We start from the raw sequence: 16,317 nt of genomic DNA, 5'->3' as shown, positions 1-16,317 counted from the left end.
TTTTGAATTTTACAACAACATAATTATTTTTAAAAAATACACCCTGACATAAAGATTTAACTTAATATTTTGTTGCACAGCCTTTTGAGGCAATCAAGCAGTTTCTGTCCCTCTCTCTGAGTCTTCTGCACCTGTCCACAGGTGTTTAGTCCCACTCCTCGTGGTCAAACTGTCTCAGGTTTGAAGGGTTCAGTCTCCAGATGTTTCAGCTCCTTCCACAGATGTTCTGTAGGATTTAGATCAGGGCTCAGAGGCCTCTTCAGAACGGTCCAGTGTTCTGTTCTGAGCCATTCTTGGTGTTTTTAGCTGTGTGTTTTGGTTCATTGTCCTGTTGGAGGACCCGTGACCTGAGACTGAGACCAAGCTTTCTGACTCTGAGCAGCAGATTTTACTCCAGGATGAACACCCTGTGTCAGAATCAGCAAAGCGGACCAGAACCGAGCCTCCTCCATGTTCCCCTGTAGGTTCAGGGTTCTGTCTGCTTCCTTTTTGGATCTGTGAACACAGAGCTGATGGGACTTGTTCACCAAAAAGCTCCAGTTTTGTCTCATCTGTCCAAAGGACATTGTCCCAGAAGCTTTGTGGCTGGTAAATACTGTATGTAGTTTGATAAATTCCAGTCTGGCTTTCTTCTGATTTGATGTCCTCCTCGGTCGTCTTCATTACGTCCACTTTGGCTCAAACAGCGACGGATGGTACGATCTGACACTGATGAACTTTGACCTTGGAGTTCACCTCTAATCTCTCTGGAAGTTGTTCTGGGCTCTTTGGTTGCCAGTTAAATTATCCATCTCTTCTGTTTGTCATTAGTTTTCCTCTTGTGTCCACATCCTGAGAGGTTGTCTCCAGTCCTGTGGACCTTAACCTTCTGAAGAATCTGCAGCTGGAGTCTCAGGAACGTCCAGCTGCTTGGAGACGGTCTTATAGTCTTTACCTTTAAGCTGCTGCTTAGTCAGTTTCTTTCTAAGCTCCTGAGACAAATCTGTCCTCAGCTTTCTGTCCTCCATGTTCAGTGTGGTACACACCATGATACCACACTGCCCTGTGACTACTTGTCACCCTTAAAGCAGTCAGTCTGACTGATGACAGGACTGGAGACACCTGTGACGCTGATTACAGGACACACCTGAGTCTAACATATTTAACATAATTCTGGTGAAGTTATAAGTTATTTCAGTGACCTTGGTGGGTTTTTTTTCTTTTAATTAATTTATCTGTGTGTACGTATGACTGATAGCTGATGTGAATGTATGTATAGCACTTCAATACTTCACTGACTGAAGTAAATGCACAAATAGACGGCTTCAGCTGGAATTAAGTCTGTGAATAACTGCTTTTTACGAGAAAACTGTTGATGCTGAAAAATACTGATTAATCTGTAACAATAAAAGCAATGAAAGAAACTTACCAGCTGTCATTTTTCATCTTGAAACCCCAATTTGATGTGGTGTGAGAGAAAGGCTGTCACACAACAAAAAAAACAATCTGTAAAAACTGCGGATTACATTCATCCTCTTTCAGATTATCACAGCCAGACGGCTCAGTTTTTATCAGTCGAATGAAATGTTTGAACTCACCGGGGCTACGAACGGAAACGGAGGAACAGCTGCTCTCTTCTTCGTGTTTTGTGTTGTAACTGTAAGGAGAAGTTGACGGAAAACAGAGGGGAAAAATGTTTGAGATCAAATCTGTTATTCCTTTTGGGTTTTGGGTCTTGACGTCTCTTTTTTTAATAAATGATTTTGGTTATTAAATGCCAACTCACTACAAAATCCCAAATCATTTATGTTGGATTTTAGTGGGTTTTATTGAGAATATGAGACCATTTATATTTATTTTACATAGATCAGTAATCTTTACTATTTAACGTCTCTTTTATATCCTAATCATGTCTGATGCAGAAAAAAGTGGACATGACGGTTAACTTTGGTGAAGAACTTTGGTAACTTTTCAACATTTAAGTGTTACTATTCTTTGCCCAGATACTTACGTACCATCTCGTTCTTCAAAGTCATCATTTTACCTCCAACATATTGATATGTAGTGCCTGTTTGGCATCAGGATGTAGCTTAAATCAAAGCTGCACTTACAGGTATGAAGAGACCACAAGCTTGGCAGTTCTTCAATAAAACATATGCTGTAAGAAAAAAAAGTCCTTTCTAAGAAAACATGAGCAGAAATTCTAAATCTGGAGAATGTGCTTTCTTAAAGCATTAAGATCTTTTGAAGTGGAGTCCTGTAGAAATGTTATAACCCATTAGTATCTTACCTGTCGTAGATAACTCTGAGCAATTTCACGTTATAAGGTTAGAAAAAATGATAATCCTGCTGAAACTGCACCACGATGCATCAGAAGTGCAACACATATCTAACTCTGTGTTCTGTAAATAATCACGTAATGTGGTGTTATGATGGGGTAAAGGCTTCTGAAGTGGCATTTGTGTGATCGGCGGTGAAATTTCTAAGATGGCGGCGATCCACTCTGGTCTTGGCCCCGCTCGGACTGGCCTTGAGCTCGTCGGTCGCTTCGAAGGACACCGTCTTTCTTCAAACTTGAGGTCCTGCAAAGAGCTACCTACAGCGGGTAAAATATTAATCCCGCAGGATCTCTCTGACACTCGGGTCTTTGGGAGGTCACTGCTAATAAGAAAAGGTGAATAAACTGAGCACAGGTAAATATTTACAGGGTTCAAACGACTCTGCTCCTTCAAGGGAGTCGAGCTGACGTTTTCCTTTGGCGCAAGCGAGGCGGTGAGCTGGGAACAGGATAAGACTTGATAGCCAGGAGAGTTGAATGACCTTCATGTCATTTAGTGCAATTATGTTTACAACACGTTCAGAAGGAAAGGGGAGTTGCAGTACTCAGATTACAGATTACCCAAAAAATTTTACAATGATCAGCTCCCACGCTGTTTGTAAGCTCCACATGAACCGTGTTCGAGGGGAAAACATTACTTTCTCTGATTGTTGACTGGATAATTTGCCATCCGTGTCAGCGTGTTGCTCCTTCTACTGACCTTTCTTGATTTAAATAAACTTAACCCAAGCTGACAACAAAACTGGAGAGGATGTAGCTCACGGCTCAAGCTCGAAGCACTTTTCCATCTTTTTACTCCTTTTAATATTTTCCGGAAAAGAATCGCCACACCCTGCTAAAGTCCAACTCCCTGTCTCACCCTTTAAAAGAAAAAAGAAAGCCCTTACTGTGATGCTTCTCTAATTACTACGATTTAAGTCTGTGAATGAATAAGCAGGAGCAACTGTCACCCCACCTTCACTCCATCACAGTCACCTTTAAGTCTAAAGGGCGGTTCGGTTTGTCACCACAACCTCCTGGCAAGGCGAAGGGGAAGGAGCGCGACTCCTGCGATTACGACTCGGACTTTGCTGCCTGATTCTTTTAGAAACCAGAGTCTGCCGGGGGCCGTTTCAAATGGAAGACCTGCGCGCCATGGAGGAATCCCTCAACGGCACCATCGACCCAGCTTGTTTACAGGAACCTCCTCTGGCCATGGACATGATAAAACGTAAGCGACCCACATTATCCTCCTTTCTTATCAACCAGTCTGAACCAATGACCTGAACTCTGTCTTTGTCCACGAGCTTGAAAATCACGACGGACTGATACTATCTTTGTTCCCTCTCTCCCCCTGAATGATCAGAGCTCGATGTGTTCGGAGTTTGCCTCTACGCCATGCTCACATCCATGTCCTGCCTGACCCTGCTGCTGTACCTGGAGCAGTGTTGGTTTGTTTATAAAAAGATGCCCTATCCCAAGAAGAGCACCATCATTTGGATAAGCGGTGCTGCACCAGTAAGCATTCAGGGGTACAAGACCGATTGAGTTGCATCCATCAGAAAGCATATTGTAGATAGCTCTTCGAATGGCCTTAACTTGGGAGAATTTTGACCGGACCGATGAGCTAATAGCCAGTTTGAATGCAGACGAGACAGCAGTTCATGCAAACACTGTTTTAGGAACATTTGACTTCTCTGTCAGTTTTGCATTACACGGGTTTTAAGTATTCAAATATGGCAGCGGGACGTGTTCCACCTGGCTGCTGTTGTTGCTGTTTGTGCTTGGAAATCAACAAATTCAGCTGCGTAACGTAGAACTGACGGTGCCGTAAAGGTTTATAAAACAGTCTTCACGTGAACTGCCACGATGTTTTAAAAAATCAAATTGGAGTTTTAAGACGGCAGCAATCTTGGTCCTGCTCGGATGGTCGTGAGGTCCAAATGACTCTTTATCTCAAATATGAGGCCATTCAATAAGCTCTCTAGAACAAGTAAGATGTTATTTGATCACAACCTTTCAACAGACCTCCCGTTTTAAAAGATCTGAGCTGTAGTTTCACAGCACTGCCTGTACTACATGTTGCATTTCTGTGCGTCAGGCAATCAGCACCATGGCCTGTTTTGGGATGTGGATTCCTCGGGCGGTCATGATCACAGATATGGCGTCTAACTGGTAAGTTTTATTTCTTCGCGACATCTAAAACGATGCACAACCAAGGTGTTTTCTCCAAACCTAAAACGACAAGACATGATGAGTCAGCCGCTTATATTCCTGACTGGGATTAATGAAGATAAATTGCTTTTTATTAAGATAGAACCTAAATATTTTTGATGTCTTCTGTTATCTCCTGCTGTTTCTTTTTAATCCTTTACCCAACAACAACCTCAGTTTTTCTATTTCACGTTATCCCCCGCCCCCTAAGGTTTCCTTGTGAATGAGACTAGTAAACAAAACCTGATGTGTTGTTTAGCCTGTCTGCTTCCGTACACAAGTCATTTTGTAAAACGGATTTATTATTTTGTCGAAATATTTAGAATACCTTTTGTATTGACTTCAGAAAAGTCATAGCATGATTTAACTCCTTGATGAATCATTACACAGAAGCTAAACAGGAAAAGAAAAACATCTGATTCTATGAAAACTGACGCTGAACAAAAAAAAACCGAGAGATTTTCTTTTTTTCTTCTTTGATAACAATATTATTTTGTATATACAGTTTTATATATAAAGTTTTGAGTATGACAGAAATATTACTTCATGAAGTTTTGCTGTCATGTGTCTCAGAAGGCAGCGTGTCTACTTTTTGTAGGGTTTCTCCATAATGATCTACCAGGTTTTTAGCCTCAGTTTGTTCACAGATTTATCTCTCTTCTGCACACAGTTCTTAAGCTGCAGCATATTTGAGGGGCTCGTGATATTGTTCTGTCACAATGTTGTTTATCCTAGTTTGAATCTTTTTTGATTTTAATTTTAGTTTCACAAACTCTACTTGCAGTTTAGGTGTGACTGATCGGGGTATTTAAAGCACCCACATCACGTAAATAATAAAAAAGAGAAATCTTACTTTGTTTTATTTGATTCTGTCTCCTTAAATTTAAATATTTGCCTGTCCAAATGTATTTAAAATCACTCAACTTAATGGGATTTATTGACTTTTACTCAATGTAAATAAAATGCAGAAAATATTATATTCCTTCCTTTTATGTAGATTGATCTATGCACAGCGCTGACTCTTGATCTGGTTTTATTAATGTAAAGAGTTTCCCTTCATGTCATAGGTTGATCGTTTTCAGATATATTTATTATTTTATCATTGCCGTTGTTTTCTAACGGCCTCTTCCTGTGTGCAGTTATTTTGCAGTTGTGGTTTATAAGGTCTTGGTTCTGTTGATCGAGGAGCTGGGAGGCAGCAGTGCTTTTCTGCACCGGTTCTCCGGTAAACCCTTCAGGATCAACACGGGACCCTGCTGCTGCTGCTGCCCCTGTTTACCCCACGTTCCCATGTCACGGTACCCTTGATCCAAATACTTTCCAGTTTCTCACTGTTCTACCTTTAAGAGCTGAAAACTGTCTTCTTTGATGCCAATAAACTTAGACTTTTTAAACAATGTCCCACTCTTTACTCTTTCTGTCCTGGCTGCACACTAATGCTGGTGTCTGCTTGGCTTGTAAAATATTCAGATGGATGTTATTCCTGTTGAAGTTGGGCGCTCTGCAGTATGCGATCCTAAAAACAGCGCTCTCTGTCCTCGCTGTAGTGCTGTGGACGAACGGGAACTTTGACCTCTCAGATGTAAGTGTTTGAAATGCTTATTTTTAAACCAGCAGTACTGAAAAGGACACAGACGTAACAAACTTTCATTTTTCTTTTTAGTTAGAGATCACTGGAGCAGCCATTTGGCTTAACCCATTCATCGGCGTCCTCACCATCATCTCCCTTTGGCCTGTGGCCATCGTCTTCATGAACACCAACAGGTTCCTACGCAGCCTCAGCATCGTACCCAAGTATGCCATGTACCAGGTGAGTCGACAAGTCATTTCAGCTTTCTGTGTGTGCTGGTAAAAGATACAACATAAACTTCAGCTGCCATTTTAGGAGAAATGGCTTCACCTGAAAAAATAAATGATCAGATTCCTTGGGGTGTTGTAAATACATTACAGGTAAAATGAAACATAGGCAGCCCGAACGTCACAAGTTTTACAGATAAAAGTGTGCAAAGGTTCGAAACCTCCTCGGATTTCCTTGTTTCATTTCCAAGCAGACAGATTTCCTTGTAATCTTTTAAAGTGGTCCTGATCTATACTTCTCCGGGCTATCTTTTTTTTCTTTTTCTTTTACTTTGGCTGCTTTTCCACTTATTTTCTGTCCAGTTTTTTGTACCTGACCATGACAGGGCAGGGATCAGTGAGGAAAAACAACAAGTGGAGCCCAAAAAGAGTCGAGCTGAAAAATGATCTAAAACAGATGAACGCTATCTGAAAGTCATCTCGTTAAGAAGTAGAAAAATAAAAAATAAAACCTGACCTGAGTGATGCATCATCCTTCAGCCGATTGTTGACTGGTCGCAACAAACAGCTCTATAAGAATCCCCTTGTTGCTACTATAATACTTTATTTATAAAACTGCCTTATCTCTGTAATTTTTCATAAATACAGCTAATAAAATCAGAAAAGATTGTTCTTGTGACAAGCTGCTAATAACAAAGTTAGTTGTTAACAACTTACTAACTTGTACTGTAGTTAGTTACAAGCTAAAAATCTATTTTTTTCTGTTTTATTTGTTATTTTTCCGTACATTTAACATACAACTAACTACTTCCGCATACTTTGTGCTATTTTAACAATTCATATATCAACTTATATATTTAAATTTTTGGTTTTGAACCTTTATACTATATATATATATATATATATATATATAAATATATATATATATATATATATATATATATAAATATTTAACTTTATTTAAAATAAAATTCCCCATAGAATTACATTGAGATCTCCTTAATTCCTTTAAAACATTGTTCTTTTTAAAATGTACTTCCACATACTTGCTCTATTTTTGTCTTCTTATGCTCCTTTTAGCTTTTAGCTACCAATATGCCGCTTTTAGCTAGCCTTTTGCTACTCTTAAGTGCTTGCTAACCTTTAGCTATTTTCAGCTATTGTGCATCATTTTGCATCTTTTAGCTTTTTTTCTGCCTTAAGCAAATTTCAGCAAAGCCAGTCAGCATTCACACTGCATTGTTGAAGATGTAATTTCTCTAGCTTAGAACTGGATCCCTTTTTTTAAAGCCACTTTAAAAAAAAAATACAACAATATTTGGATCCTTGGAAGCAGAACTGAAACAAACGAAGGTCGATTCAAGACATTTTTGCAGGAATCTATAACAGTATGCACGCTGCTTATCTGCTCAGTTGTTTTCTTCTCAGCTGATACTTGTGTTGAGTCAGCTGCAGACGTCCATCATCAACATCCTGGCCTTAGATGGAACCATCGCCTGCGCCCCTCCTCTCTCCTCTCAGGCTCGTGCATCCAGTAAGAAGCATCTCAGAAGCTTTTTTGTTTGTTTGTTTTAGCATCTTTACTGTTGATGTGTGCGCTGAAAATGACCCAACACCTCCTTTTTGTTCTCTGTTCTGTGTGTCTGTCCCGCAGTGTTAAGTCAGCAGATGATGATCATGGAGATGTTCATCATCGGCCTGGTCACTCGGTTTCTGTACCATCGGACGTATGATGCGCTCCCCTCTGAGGAGCAGGACAGCAAGCAGAACAATACGGCTGCTCTGGTGGAGCACGATGTTTAAAAAGAATCCAAACAAAACAAGGACTCTTTCTGTAATAGATATTTAGGGGGTTATGTAAGTCAGGAAATTTTCAAATAATGACATTTTACCTCTTACTTCTCTTTATTTATTCCAGTTCTCCTTAGGCAACTTGCAACATTTTTGTTGTGTTCCTTATTTTTTATGAAATAATACTATGAGGTAACAAAAAGGAAAAAAAAAGAGATTTACATTAGACTCTGGAACAGCCCATAGAAATAGATATTTACTTGTTTACATTACACCAGCAAAGATTTCAAAATTAATGTATTTTTTATTGCTGTGCAGTCGGTTTAAAGCCCCTGTCAGTTTGCCTGGCTTTGTACAGACAGGAAACAGTTTACTTCTTTCTAAAGGCCACAACGCATCTGTAGCACATTACTGAACAGATTTCCATTTGCTTAAAGCAAACGCCAAACAATAAACCTGAACAACATGTTGTAGTTTAGCAGGAGGAGCTGCTGGGCCAGAAGTCCGCGCCTCACACAGTGTTTCACTTCCCGTAACGAAACTCTCGAGGCGCTGAGAAAAATCTACGAACAATATCCAGATCACACAGAAGAGTGGTTTTCATTCGCGTCACAAAGTGTCATCAGACACCTATTTATTTTTGACCGTGTGTGTAAGTGTGTGTCAGAAAGAGAAATGTCAGTGATGAAGTGCGACCTAAAAGGATGTCGGTTTTTTGTCTGTATTAAATTTGGAAAAGTTCTGATAAAGTGTTCTGTTTCTTTTTATAAGTATTGCTCTCAGTTGTGTAGTTTACAGGTTGCATGTATAACCTCACCACATACAGTATATAAGCAGGATACTCCTCCAGAGCAGAGGTTCCCAAACTTTCCAGTTTTGCACCCACAAATAAAACTTTTAAAAACTCGTGACCTTAACTCCTGGCTGACGTTTACAGACTTAGCTAATAAGCCGTTTCACAAAGAGCCTTGTCAATCATTGTATTATTTTCTATTCCTTTATGTCTTAAGCTTTTGTTTCTTTCTAAAAGCTGGGGCTAAATGTGCTATTGGCAATTAGTTGTAAAGTTTATTTATTTTCTGCAGATTTTCCCAAGATCCCAAATTAAAGCATCTGCTCTCTGCTCTACACTGAAGTAGGTTTTTATGCCTACAAGAAATAAGCTCTTTCTAACATTTCCAGTCTCTGACTCCATCATGAACACAAGCCATGGAAATAGCCAGATTCGTTCAGACATTGCTGACCCACTTACACAGACCGATGTGGATGAGACTGCAGCTTTATTTTGAGACCACGTCTGTTTTTTTCTTTCTCCTTTTTGGTCCACACGCTGTTCTCGACACAACCACAAGAGGCCACACATGTTCCACCCTCAAATTCCTTTTATTAACCTGATCATTTAAACAAACAAATCCCTTTTTATGTATATATAAACTGTTCTTACAGCTTTGCTTCTTCATTACTATGAGTCTGAATGTATTTTAAAGATGATATTTAAGTTTGGTTGCTTTTATTTATATTTTAATCAACATTTATTGTTTTTTGTTTGTTTAATGTTGTGTTTTTATTTAAAGTTAGATGCAGAACAATAAGGGAAAAGACAAAAAAAGTGAAAAATAATACATTTAGAGGCAATATGGTAATTATCTATGAACTTTAGTATTTAAAAAAAATACTTCTTTGTGTGAATCACTGCAATATAATATTTTATTGTGTCCTGTTAAAAAATAAATAAAAAAACCAGCTTATGCGCAATGAATACAAAACTGTTCTACTAACCTGGCTGAGATGTTTATATAAAGCGAGATCATTCGGAAGTCAAACTGTGGAGCCGTTAATGGAGCGTTTGTTGTGCTGTTTATGTAAACACAGTTATCAGACGGAGAGGACGAGAAGCCTGTGGTCGGAGCAGGCTGATGACAGCCCCTGGCTCTGCAACGGTGACGAAAGCTGCTGAGCTCCTCAGTTGCTACGGCAACCAGGGAGAGCAGCCAGATGAAGAAAAAAATAAAAATGAGGCAAAGGGGAGGGGCTTTCAAGGGAGAAATAGAGGAGAAAAGGCTGGATGGGAAAGATAGACAGAGGGAGGAATACAAGCAACTGATAAAGGAAACCCACCGCGAGCAGCAGAGAGAGGCGGCACACGGGGATAAACGCTCTGGATATTAATCCTCCATCCACGAGACGGGCACTAATAACTGCAGCAAGTCACTGAAGGATACAGAAAAAGGCTGGAATTAAAGGGACGATGGATGTACAGACAGAAAACACGGACCCCCCGCCTAATGAATCCCAGCCAAGTGGAAAAATCAGAAAGGGATTCAAGCTGTTTGGCAAACGCAAGCCAGGTAACATATTTTCTATCCGAAGCAAAGGGGACGGAAACAACAAGTCACCTGTTATAAGCAGCAAAACACTGGACGGATTATCAGAGACTCCCGCAGCACATCCTGAGCCAGGAAAGGAAAATGGACAGGAGGAGGGACAAGCAGAAAAGGAGCAGGCAGAGGACGACATGCTCGGAGAAGATGGCGTTCTGGCTTCCGCCCCAGCTCGCACCTCCATCTCTTCAGCCAGCTCCGCCAAGTCCCTCAGCTTCCTTTCACTGCTCAGAGGCGGCAGAAGGGGAGTGGGGGACCGCCGAGTCCACACCGTGTCCCAGCCAGCGGGTCGACAGCGCCGTGGGCTGAAGGGCCTCTTCAGTAGCGTTAAGCTCCGGTCGAAAGACAAAGACGACAAGGAGGAAGCCCCTCCAAGCCCACTTCTGATGTCCTCCCGGGCTAACAGTGTGGAAATCATCAAAGAGGACCTGACCCTGACACCAAAATGCCAACCGCGCTCTCTGAACAGCCCCGATACAGACAGCAGTGACCCCATCCAGAGCTCCACAGCCAACAGGAGTGGAGAGATGTCTCCATCAGAGTCCTCACCTTCCCAGGAGACGACAGGAAACGCGAGTAGAACAAAAGAGCATGCGGCACATTCGCCCACCTCGGATCCACCGCTGGTACCCGGCGATACCAGCCTGAGCTCCTTGCTGGCGGACATCTCTTCTCTCCTGACCTTTGACTCAATCACAGGGGGTGACATCATGGCTGACGTGGAAGCAGAGTGGGGCAAAGCTAGCAGCGCATTCAGTTCTGGTGTTACTCCAACGTCCTTCCTCTCTAAACCCGCCTCCTCTCCGCCGGCTTTTACGACCATCAGCATGGCTGCTCCAGAGAAACCCTCATCTGCGGCCGTCTCCTCTGTCACTACCTTCACGACATTCGCCAAACCTTCCACTTTGACCTCACACTCAGTCAAACTGAGTTCAGGCCTCGACTCTTTCATCAGCATCCAAGATACAACCAAACCCTCAACTACACCTGCAGCGTCAACAGCCGTTTCAGCTCCGCTAACGTCGTTTGCTTCAAAGACAATCTACTCCACTTCTAGCTTCACATCTTCTCCCACTGTTCCTGCCAACACACTGTCCACGACGAACAAGGCTCCTTTCATTTGTCCAAGCAAACTGACTTCAGAGACCGCATCGCCTCCCCAAAGCACTGCCTCAGTAAGTAAACCCAGTCCTACACCTGTTTCACCTGCTGTGTCTGCTAAACCTCCACCTGTAACCCAGGGGTTTTCCAACGTCTATGCCCAGCCTCCACCTGTTAAGTCAGATACAGTTTGCGTTTCGAGCGTAGAAAAGTCAACCTTTAACCAGACTTCCCAAATGTTGGCTGCAGGAGAATCCACAGCCACGGGGCCGATCACAACACCATGTGCGGCCACAACTAAGCCCCCTCCTTCTGCATCAGTTAATCTGTCAAAGGTGACAACTGTTTCTACAGCAGCTACAACCACGACCTTTGTACCCACAGCCATTTCCAAGCCTTCCCTCACCTCCACCCATCTGGACTTGAATAAAACCCCTCCCTCGTTTGTCACCGTTTCAGCTCCTGGCCCTTCATCAACCTCCACAGCCACTAAAGCCCAACCCAGCTCCTCAACGTCTTCAGATAAAATTCCTCCCGTGACTAAACCCACTACAACACCAGTCTCTTTAGATAAGATGCCCCCTCCTTACACAGCAGCTCCTTCTCCCAACACTCAGGCTGCTTCGACAGCGTCTCAACCACCAACTGCTCTGGGTCAGCTCAAAATCTCTGCCTCTGGAGTTTCTCCTGCTCCGGCTCAAATGCAAACCTCTGTATCTAAGGAACTTCCTGCTCCGACTCAAGTGGAAGTTTCTCAAGCTAAAGCCTACCCCACTCCTGCTGAAGTCCCACTTTCTGTATCTAAAGATCCATCTGCTCTCATTAAATTGCAGGTTTCTTCATCTAAAGCCCCATCTTCCCCCACTGAGGTTCCAATTTCTGTATCTAAAGCCCCTCCTGCCTTTGCTCAGATCCCAATTTCTCAGCCTAAAACCCATCCCGCACCTCCCTCTGCCCCTTGCCGTGCAGCTTCTCCTCCCTACCCTCCTCTATCTCGGCTGAGTGAGACTCCAGCCTCTGCTAAGGTGAAGGGGCCAGGACAGGCATCGGTGCATCAGCAGCCGACCAGCCCAGACGGCACAGGTGGACAGGGAAACCAAGCTGTGCTTTCAAAAACAAAAGAACTGCACAATGAGCCACAAACAAGCCTCCATGGGCCCTCAAAAGAAAAGAAGCCACCACAATCAAAAGCATCAGGGCTCAGTAAAATACCTGTCGTTGGAGGTGGAAGAGTGGGCAAGCTCCCTGTCCGGGAGAGCCAACACGGCGCCGATGAATCGAGCAGGGACCCACCTACGCCGGAGCAAGAAGAAAGGCCCGGTTTCAACTCGCATGATGCGGGGAGCAAAGATAAAATTAGTGCAGCTGAAGCAAACGCACCCACCTCAAAACACACCCAGGAGGAGAGTCAGCCGCTTCAACAGCCAAAAAGCCTCACGAGTTCAGCACGTGACTCAAAGATCCCCGTGAAACACGGCGCTCAGCCCCAGAGCTCTCAGACTAAAGAACCCCCGCGAACGAAGATCCCCGTGTCCAAAGTTCCTGTCCGCAGGGCTGGGAATAAACCAGCCGCTACAGGTGGCACCAACCAGATGAGAAAATAAAAACAACGGACCGAAGCAGTTAATGATGCCGATCAAGGATTTCTACTTTGTTTTTACACCACCCTTTTTTAAATTCACATTTCTCTGCTGTACTTCTGTCATTTCTTGGCTTCACCACACAACAAGCAAGGAGCAAAGGAGCCCGTAAGCACAAAACATCTCTGCAGGGAGCTGCAGGCGACAGCCCGGCTCTTTGGTGCTGAGCCAAGCGGACGTGAACTCAGGAAAGGTTCGAAGGTCGGCCCCTTCGCAGTATCAGTAAGAGACGATGAGCAAGATCAAAGGATGGCTGTAAATGCGCTCATACGCACATTCAAACACTGAGGGAGTGCCTACTTAGAGGTGCTTTTCCTACAGACTCGCTGAATTTTTTTCAGTCTTTTCTACTGTAACTTTTAACTTTTGTTACCTCTTGCTTTTTTGTAGGAACCTTTCAGTCCTTTTGTTGTTGTTGTTGTTTTTTTATTCTTCCAGCTAGTCTCTCGATAAATCCCCTCACCTTTTATTTATGCCAGGAGATGAACCACGGGACCTGTACGATTTAACGCATCAACCAAATTTACATTCCACACCTGTCGATGGATCTATGTAGCAGAAAACGTGCCATTAATTGTTTTTGCACAAGATATTAGACTGTACAGCGCCTGCTCATATGTAACATTATAACATCTCACTGTGAACTGTTCATCGAACGGATGACGTGAAAGTGGAATGGAAGAAAAAAAAACTCTTTCCGCTGAAATGGACTGAGGCCATTACGAATGGCGCCGCGGACCTTGGAGTGGTGAGACGGGATCTCCAGCTCGTACACTGGCACATGTTTATCTTAATATCAATTATACTCAGATGAGAACAAAACCCTCCGTGTAGAGATGCATCAGTGTTGTTCTGTTTCTTATGTATTCAATAAAACAGCATCAGTAATTAGAATGAGCTTTAAGTCATCCATTATATCCTGTTTTCTTTACTGCTTCGCTCTGCAAACAGAACTGGGCTCTGTATTACTCACCATTTACACACTCTAGGCTCTATTCCAGCATCCTTCGCAGTCCAAGCTCTCTGACCTGAATAGTGAGCGTCTGAATGTCAGCTGAGTTCAGCCAATCGGCTTCGAGGGAAAGCGCTTTACATGCATACCTTATTATCAGCAAAAGGGTTTTGGGAATGTGTGTCACAGCTATTCTTGGAGTAAAATGGATCTGCTGAATAACACGTTTGCTTCAGATAACCACTCAATATCGCTGCAGATACAAAGAAGCCTGTAATTATTCCAACAGAACAGGCTTTAATAACTCATCAGATTATCTATAACGTTGCACAAAGACTAAGCCGTGCAAAAAAAAGCAACTCTAACACCTACAAATAGCGAAAGTGAAAAGCTCACATCGGGCACCGGGGGGCTGATCTTAGTCACGGGGCGACGTTGAGAAACGTTTAAGTGAAGAACAAAAACGGAGTGGTTCTTTAAATCATGAAAAAGAGAGCTGCAGGAGTGACACAAAAAGAGCTCTGTTTGCTTAATAAAGCCACAGGCTGCAAGCTGAGGAAAGACGACCACGATCTGTCAGAGAAAAACACGAGGAGTTCGCCACATGAGGTGCTGACACAGAGAGCTACACCATGTCCCCAAGGAAGAGCAGTCTTCCCTCCCAACACAAGGCTCTGCCACGGCACATCTGCTTCTTGGTAACACCTGTATTTTGGGATTAGAGGCTTAAGAAAAAGAAAAAACCTGAAACCGATTGTAGATGTGTAACAAGGCAAACTACAATTTGGTTCGTAATCAGGCTCGGCTTTGTGGGGCATCGTAACAAACGCTATTGTTGGTTTTCACCAGAGAAAGCGGCTGGCGTGAACTTGATTCCCACAGTTATTAAAGGAACAAATATGCCATGAATGCCGCCTTTTGTTCAGGTCTGCTCACATGATTCCCCAGCAATGTAGCTTTCATGCCTGTAAGTGATCCTTTAGCAACCTTGAGTGCAACACAACTCAGAAACATGCCAAACTTTCAGGCTGCTCTCTGCGAGCCACTTCAGGCTCCATTCAGGTCTCACTCTCTGTAAGGCGCCCCCCCTGTCCCAGATACTGTAGGCTCAACAAATTATAGCAGCAAAAATGCGCTGAGGGCACACAGGTTTCCGATGGCCTGTTACGTGTTTGCGTCTGTTTGTGCCTCTGGAGACACGGCGTGATTCTTTAGAACCTAATTTAGCATGCTTCAGTCCGTGTTTCCATGCCAACCCCACTAGGTCAACCAATGAAAGGCCTCAAGTATCAGGAGGAGGAGTTTAAAACATGAGTGCCTTAATAAGCTCACATAAAGTCTCTATTTGCAGCACCACGTGACTTCATTTTGAAGTAATTATAAGAATGTTTTAATACAACTCTGAGGCATGTTCAACAAAATAACTTAGTGCATTTTATTTTCAAAAGGACTCTGAGCTGATGATTAAAATAAAATTCTACAGCATAGTTGGATAAGCTCTTGAAAACTTAAATCATATTGAACTCCTTAAAGGGATAGTTCAGATCCTTTGACGTGGGGTTTGTAGAAAGTGTATGAGCAACATATTCAGTTTAGAGAAATATATTTAAACTGGATCAACAAGGTAACAGCTAGTCTGAGTGGGACTGAAGTGCTTTGCTGCCATCTTAAAACAACGCAGTCTTAAAGAATTCATTGCCGTTTATGCAAACACTATTTTTAAACCTTTACATCACCGTCAGTTTCACATTACTTATATTGAATTCTATTTGGAAATGCAAACGGCTCTTCCAAAAGGAATAACTTTATATTTTTGCAAGAATAACTTTGTAAGGTGTAAAAACATTTAAATTAGCTTTCACGTGAGCTACCATGACATTTGATTACAACAGCAATCCGCTTTGGTCATAGCCCCACACAGAATAATTTGTCAGTGCAGTCAGAAATAAACTCTGTTTCTCCAACCTGAAGTCACTGAAATAGCTATCAACAACAGGTAAGATATTAGTTGTTTGTAACCATTTGACAGAACCCCAGTTCAAATAATCTAAACTGTCTCTTTAAGAAAAAAAACAACTTGTTTTGTTGGAACTTAAAAAGCTCCCCTTCAGCGCTGCGACAAGCCAAAGAGTCCACCTGTTTGCT

General features: G+C 42.5%; 2 protein-coding genes and 1 long non-coding RNA gene across 3 annotated transcripts; 2 read left to right on the top strand and 1 right to left on the bottom strand.

Annotated features, from left to right (window-relative positions):
• Positions 1 to 826: 826 nt before the first annotated feature.
• LOC119617590 lies at positions 827 to 1,710 on the bottom strand. Its single transcript, XR_005233924.1, has 2 exons — positions 1,578 to 1,710; positions 827 to 1,461 (listed from the first exon to the last, which is right to left on the bottom strand). It is a non-coding gene; the product is annotated as an uncharacterized LOC119617590 (long non-coding RNA).
• A 609-nt stretch (positions 1,711 to 2,319) lies between these two features.
• On the top strand, positions 2,320 to 9,541 carry LOC108237017 (organic solute transporter subunit alpha-like). The gene is made up of 8 exons (XM_017418177.3): positions 2,320 to 3,527; positions 3,663 to 3,814; positions 4,398 to 4,471; positions 5,650 to 5,808; positions 5,981 to 6,092; positions 6,174 to 6,320; positions 7,736 to 7,841; positions 7,962 to 9,541. The coding sequence occupies exons 1-8, from the start codon at positions 3,434 to 3,436 to the stop codon at positions 8,108 to 8,110; spliced, it is 993 nt and encodes a 330-aa protein (XP_017273666.1). The 5' UTR covers positions 2,320 to 3,433; the 3' UTR covers positions 8,111 to 9,541.
• A 636-nt stretch (positions 9,542 to 10,177) lies between these two features.
• si:ch211-244c8.4 (APC membrane recruitment protein 2) lies at positions 10,178 to 14,105 on the top strand. The gene has a single exon (XM_017418176.3). It carries the CDS (start codon positions 10,347 to 10,349, stop codon positions 13,182 to 13,184), a length of 2,838 nt encoding a protein of 945 aa, XP_017273665.1. The 5' UTR covers positions 10,178 to 10,346; the 3' UTR covers positions 13,185 to 14,105.
• The last annotated feature ends 2,212 nt before the right edge of the window (positions 14,106 to 16,317 follow it).

This window comes from Kryptolebias marmoratus, linkage group LG13 (assembly GCF_001649575.2).
Source record: "Kryptolebias marmoratus isolate JLee-2015 linkage group LG13, ASM164957v2, whole genome shotgun sequence".
Classification (NCBI taxonomy): domain Eukaryota; kingdom Metazoa; phylum Chordata; class Actinopteri; order Cyprinodontiformes; family Rivulidae; genus Kryptolebias; species Kryptolebias marmoratus.
This window is presented reverse-complemented; position numbering and strand designations above follow the sequence as displayed.

Excerpts from the sequence above, each read along its gene's own strand:
- si:ch211-244c8.4 (XM_017418176.3), top strand. The coding sequence starts at position 10,347 with ATGGATGTACAGACAGAAAACACGGACCCCCCGCCTAATGAATCCCAG.
- LOC108237017 (XM_017418177.3), top strand. The coding sequence starts at position 3,434 with ATGGAAGACCTGCGCGCCATGGAGGAATCCCTCAACGGCACCATCGAC. Across the intron at positions 4,472-5,649 it reads ACAGATATGGCGTCTAACTG|TTATTTTGCAGTTGTGGTTT; the intron begins GTAAGTTTTATT and ends TCCTGTGTGCAG. Across the intron at positions 6,321-7,735 it reads CCAAGTATGCCATGTACCAG|CTGATACTTGTGTTGAGTCA; the intron begins GTGAGTCGACAA and ends TTTTCTTCTCAG.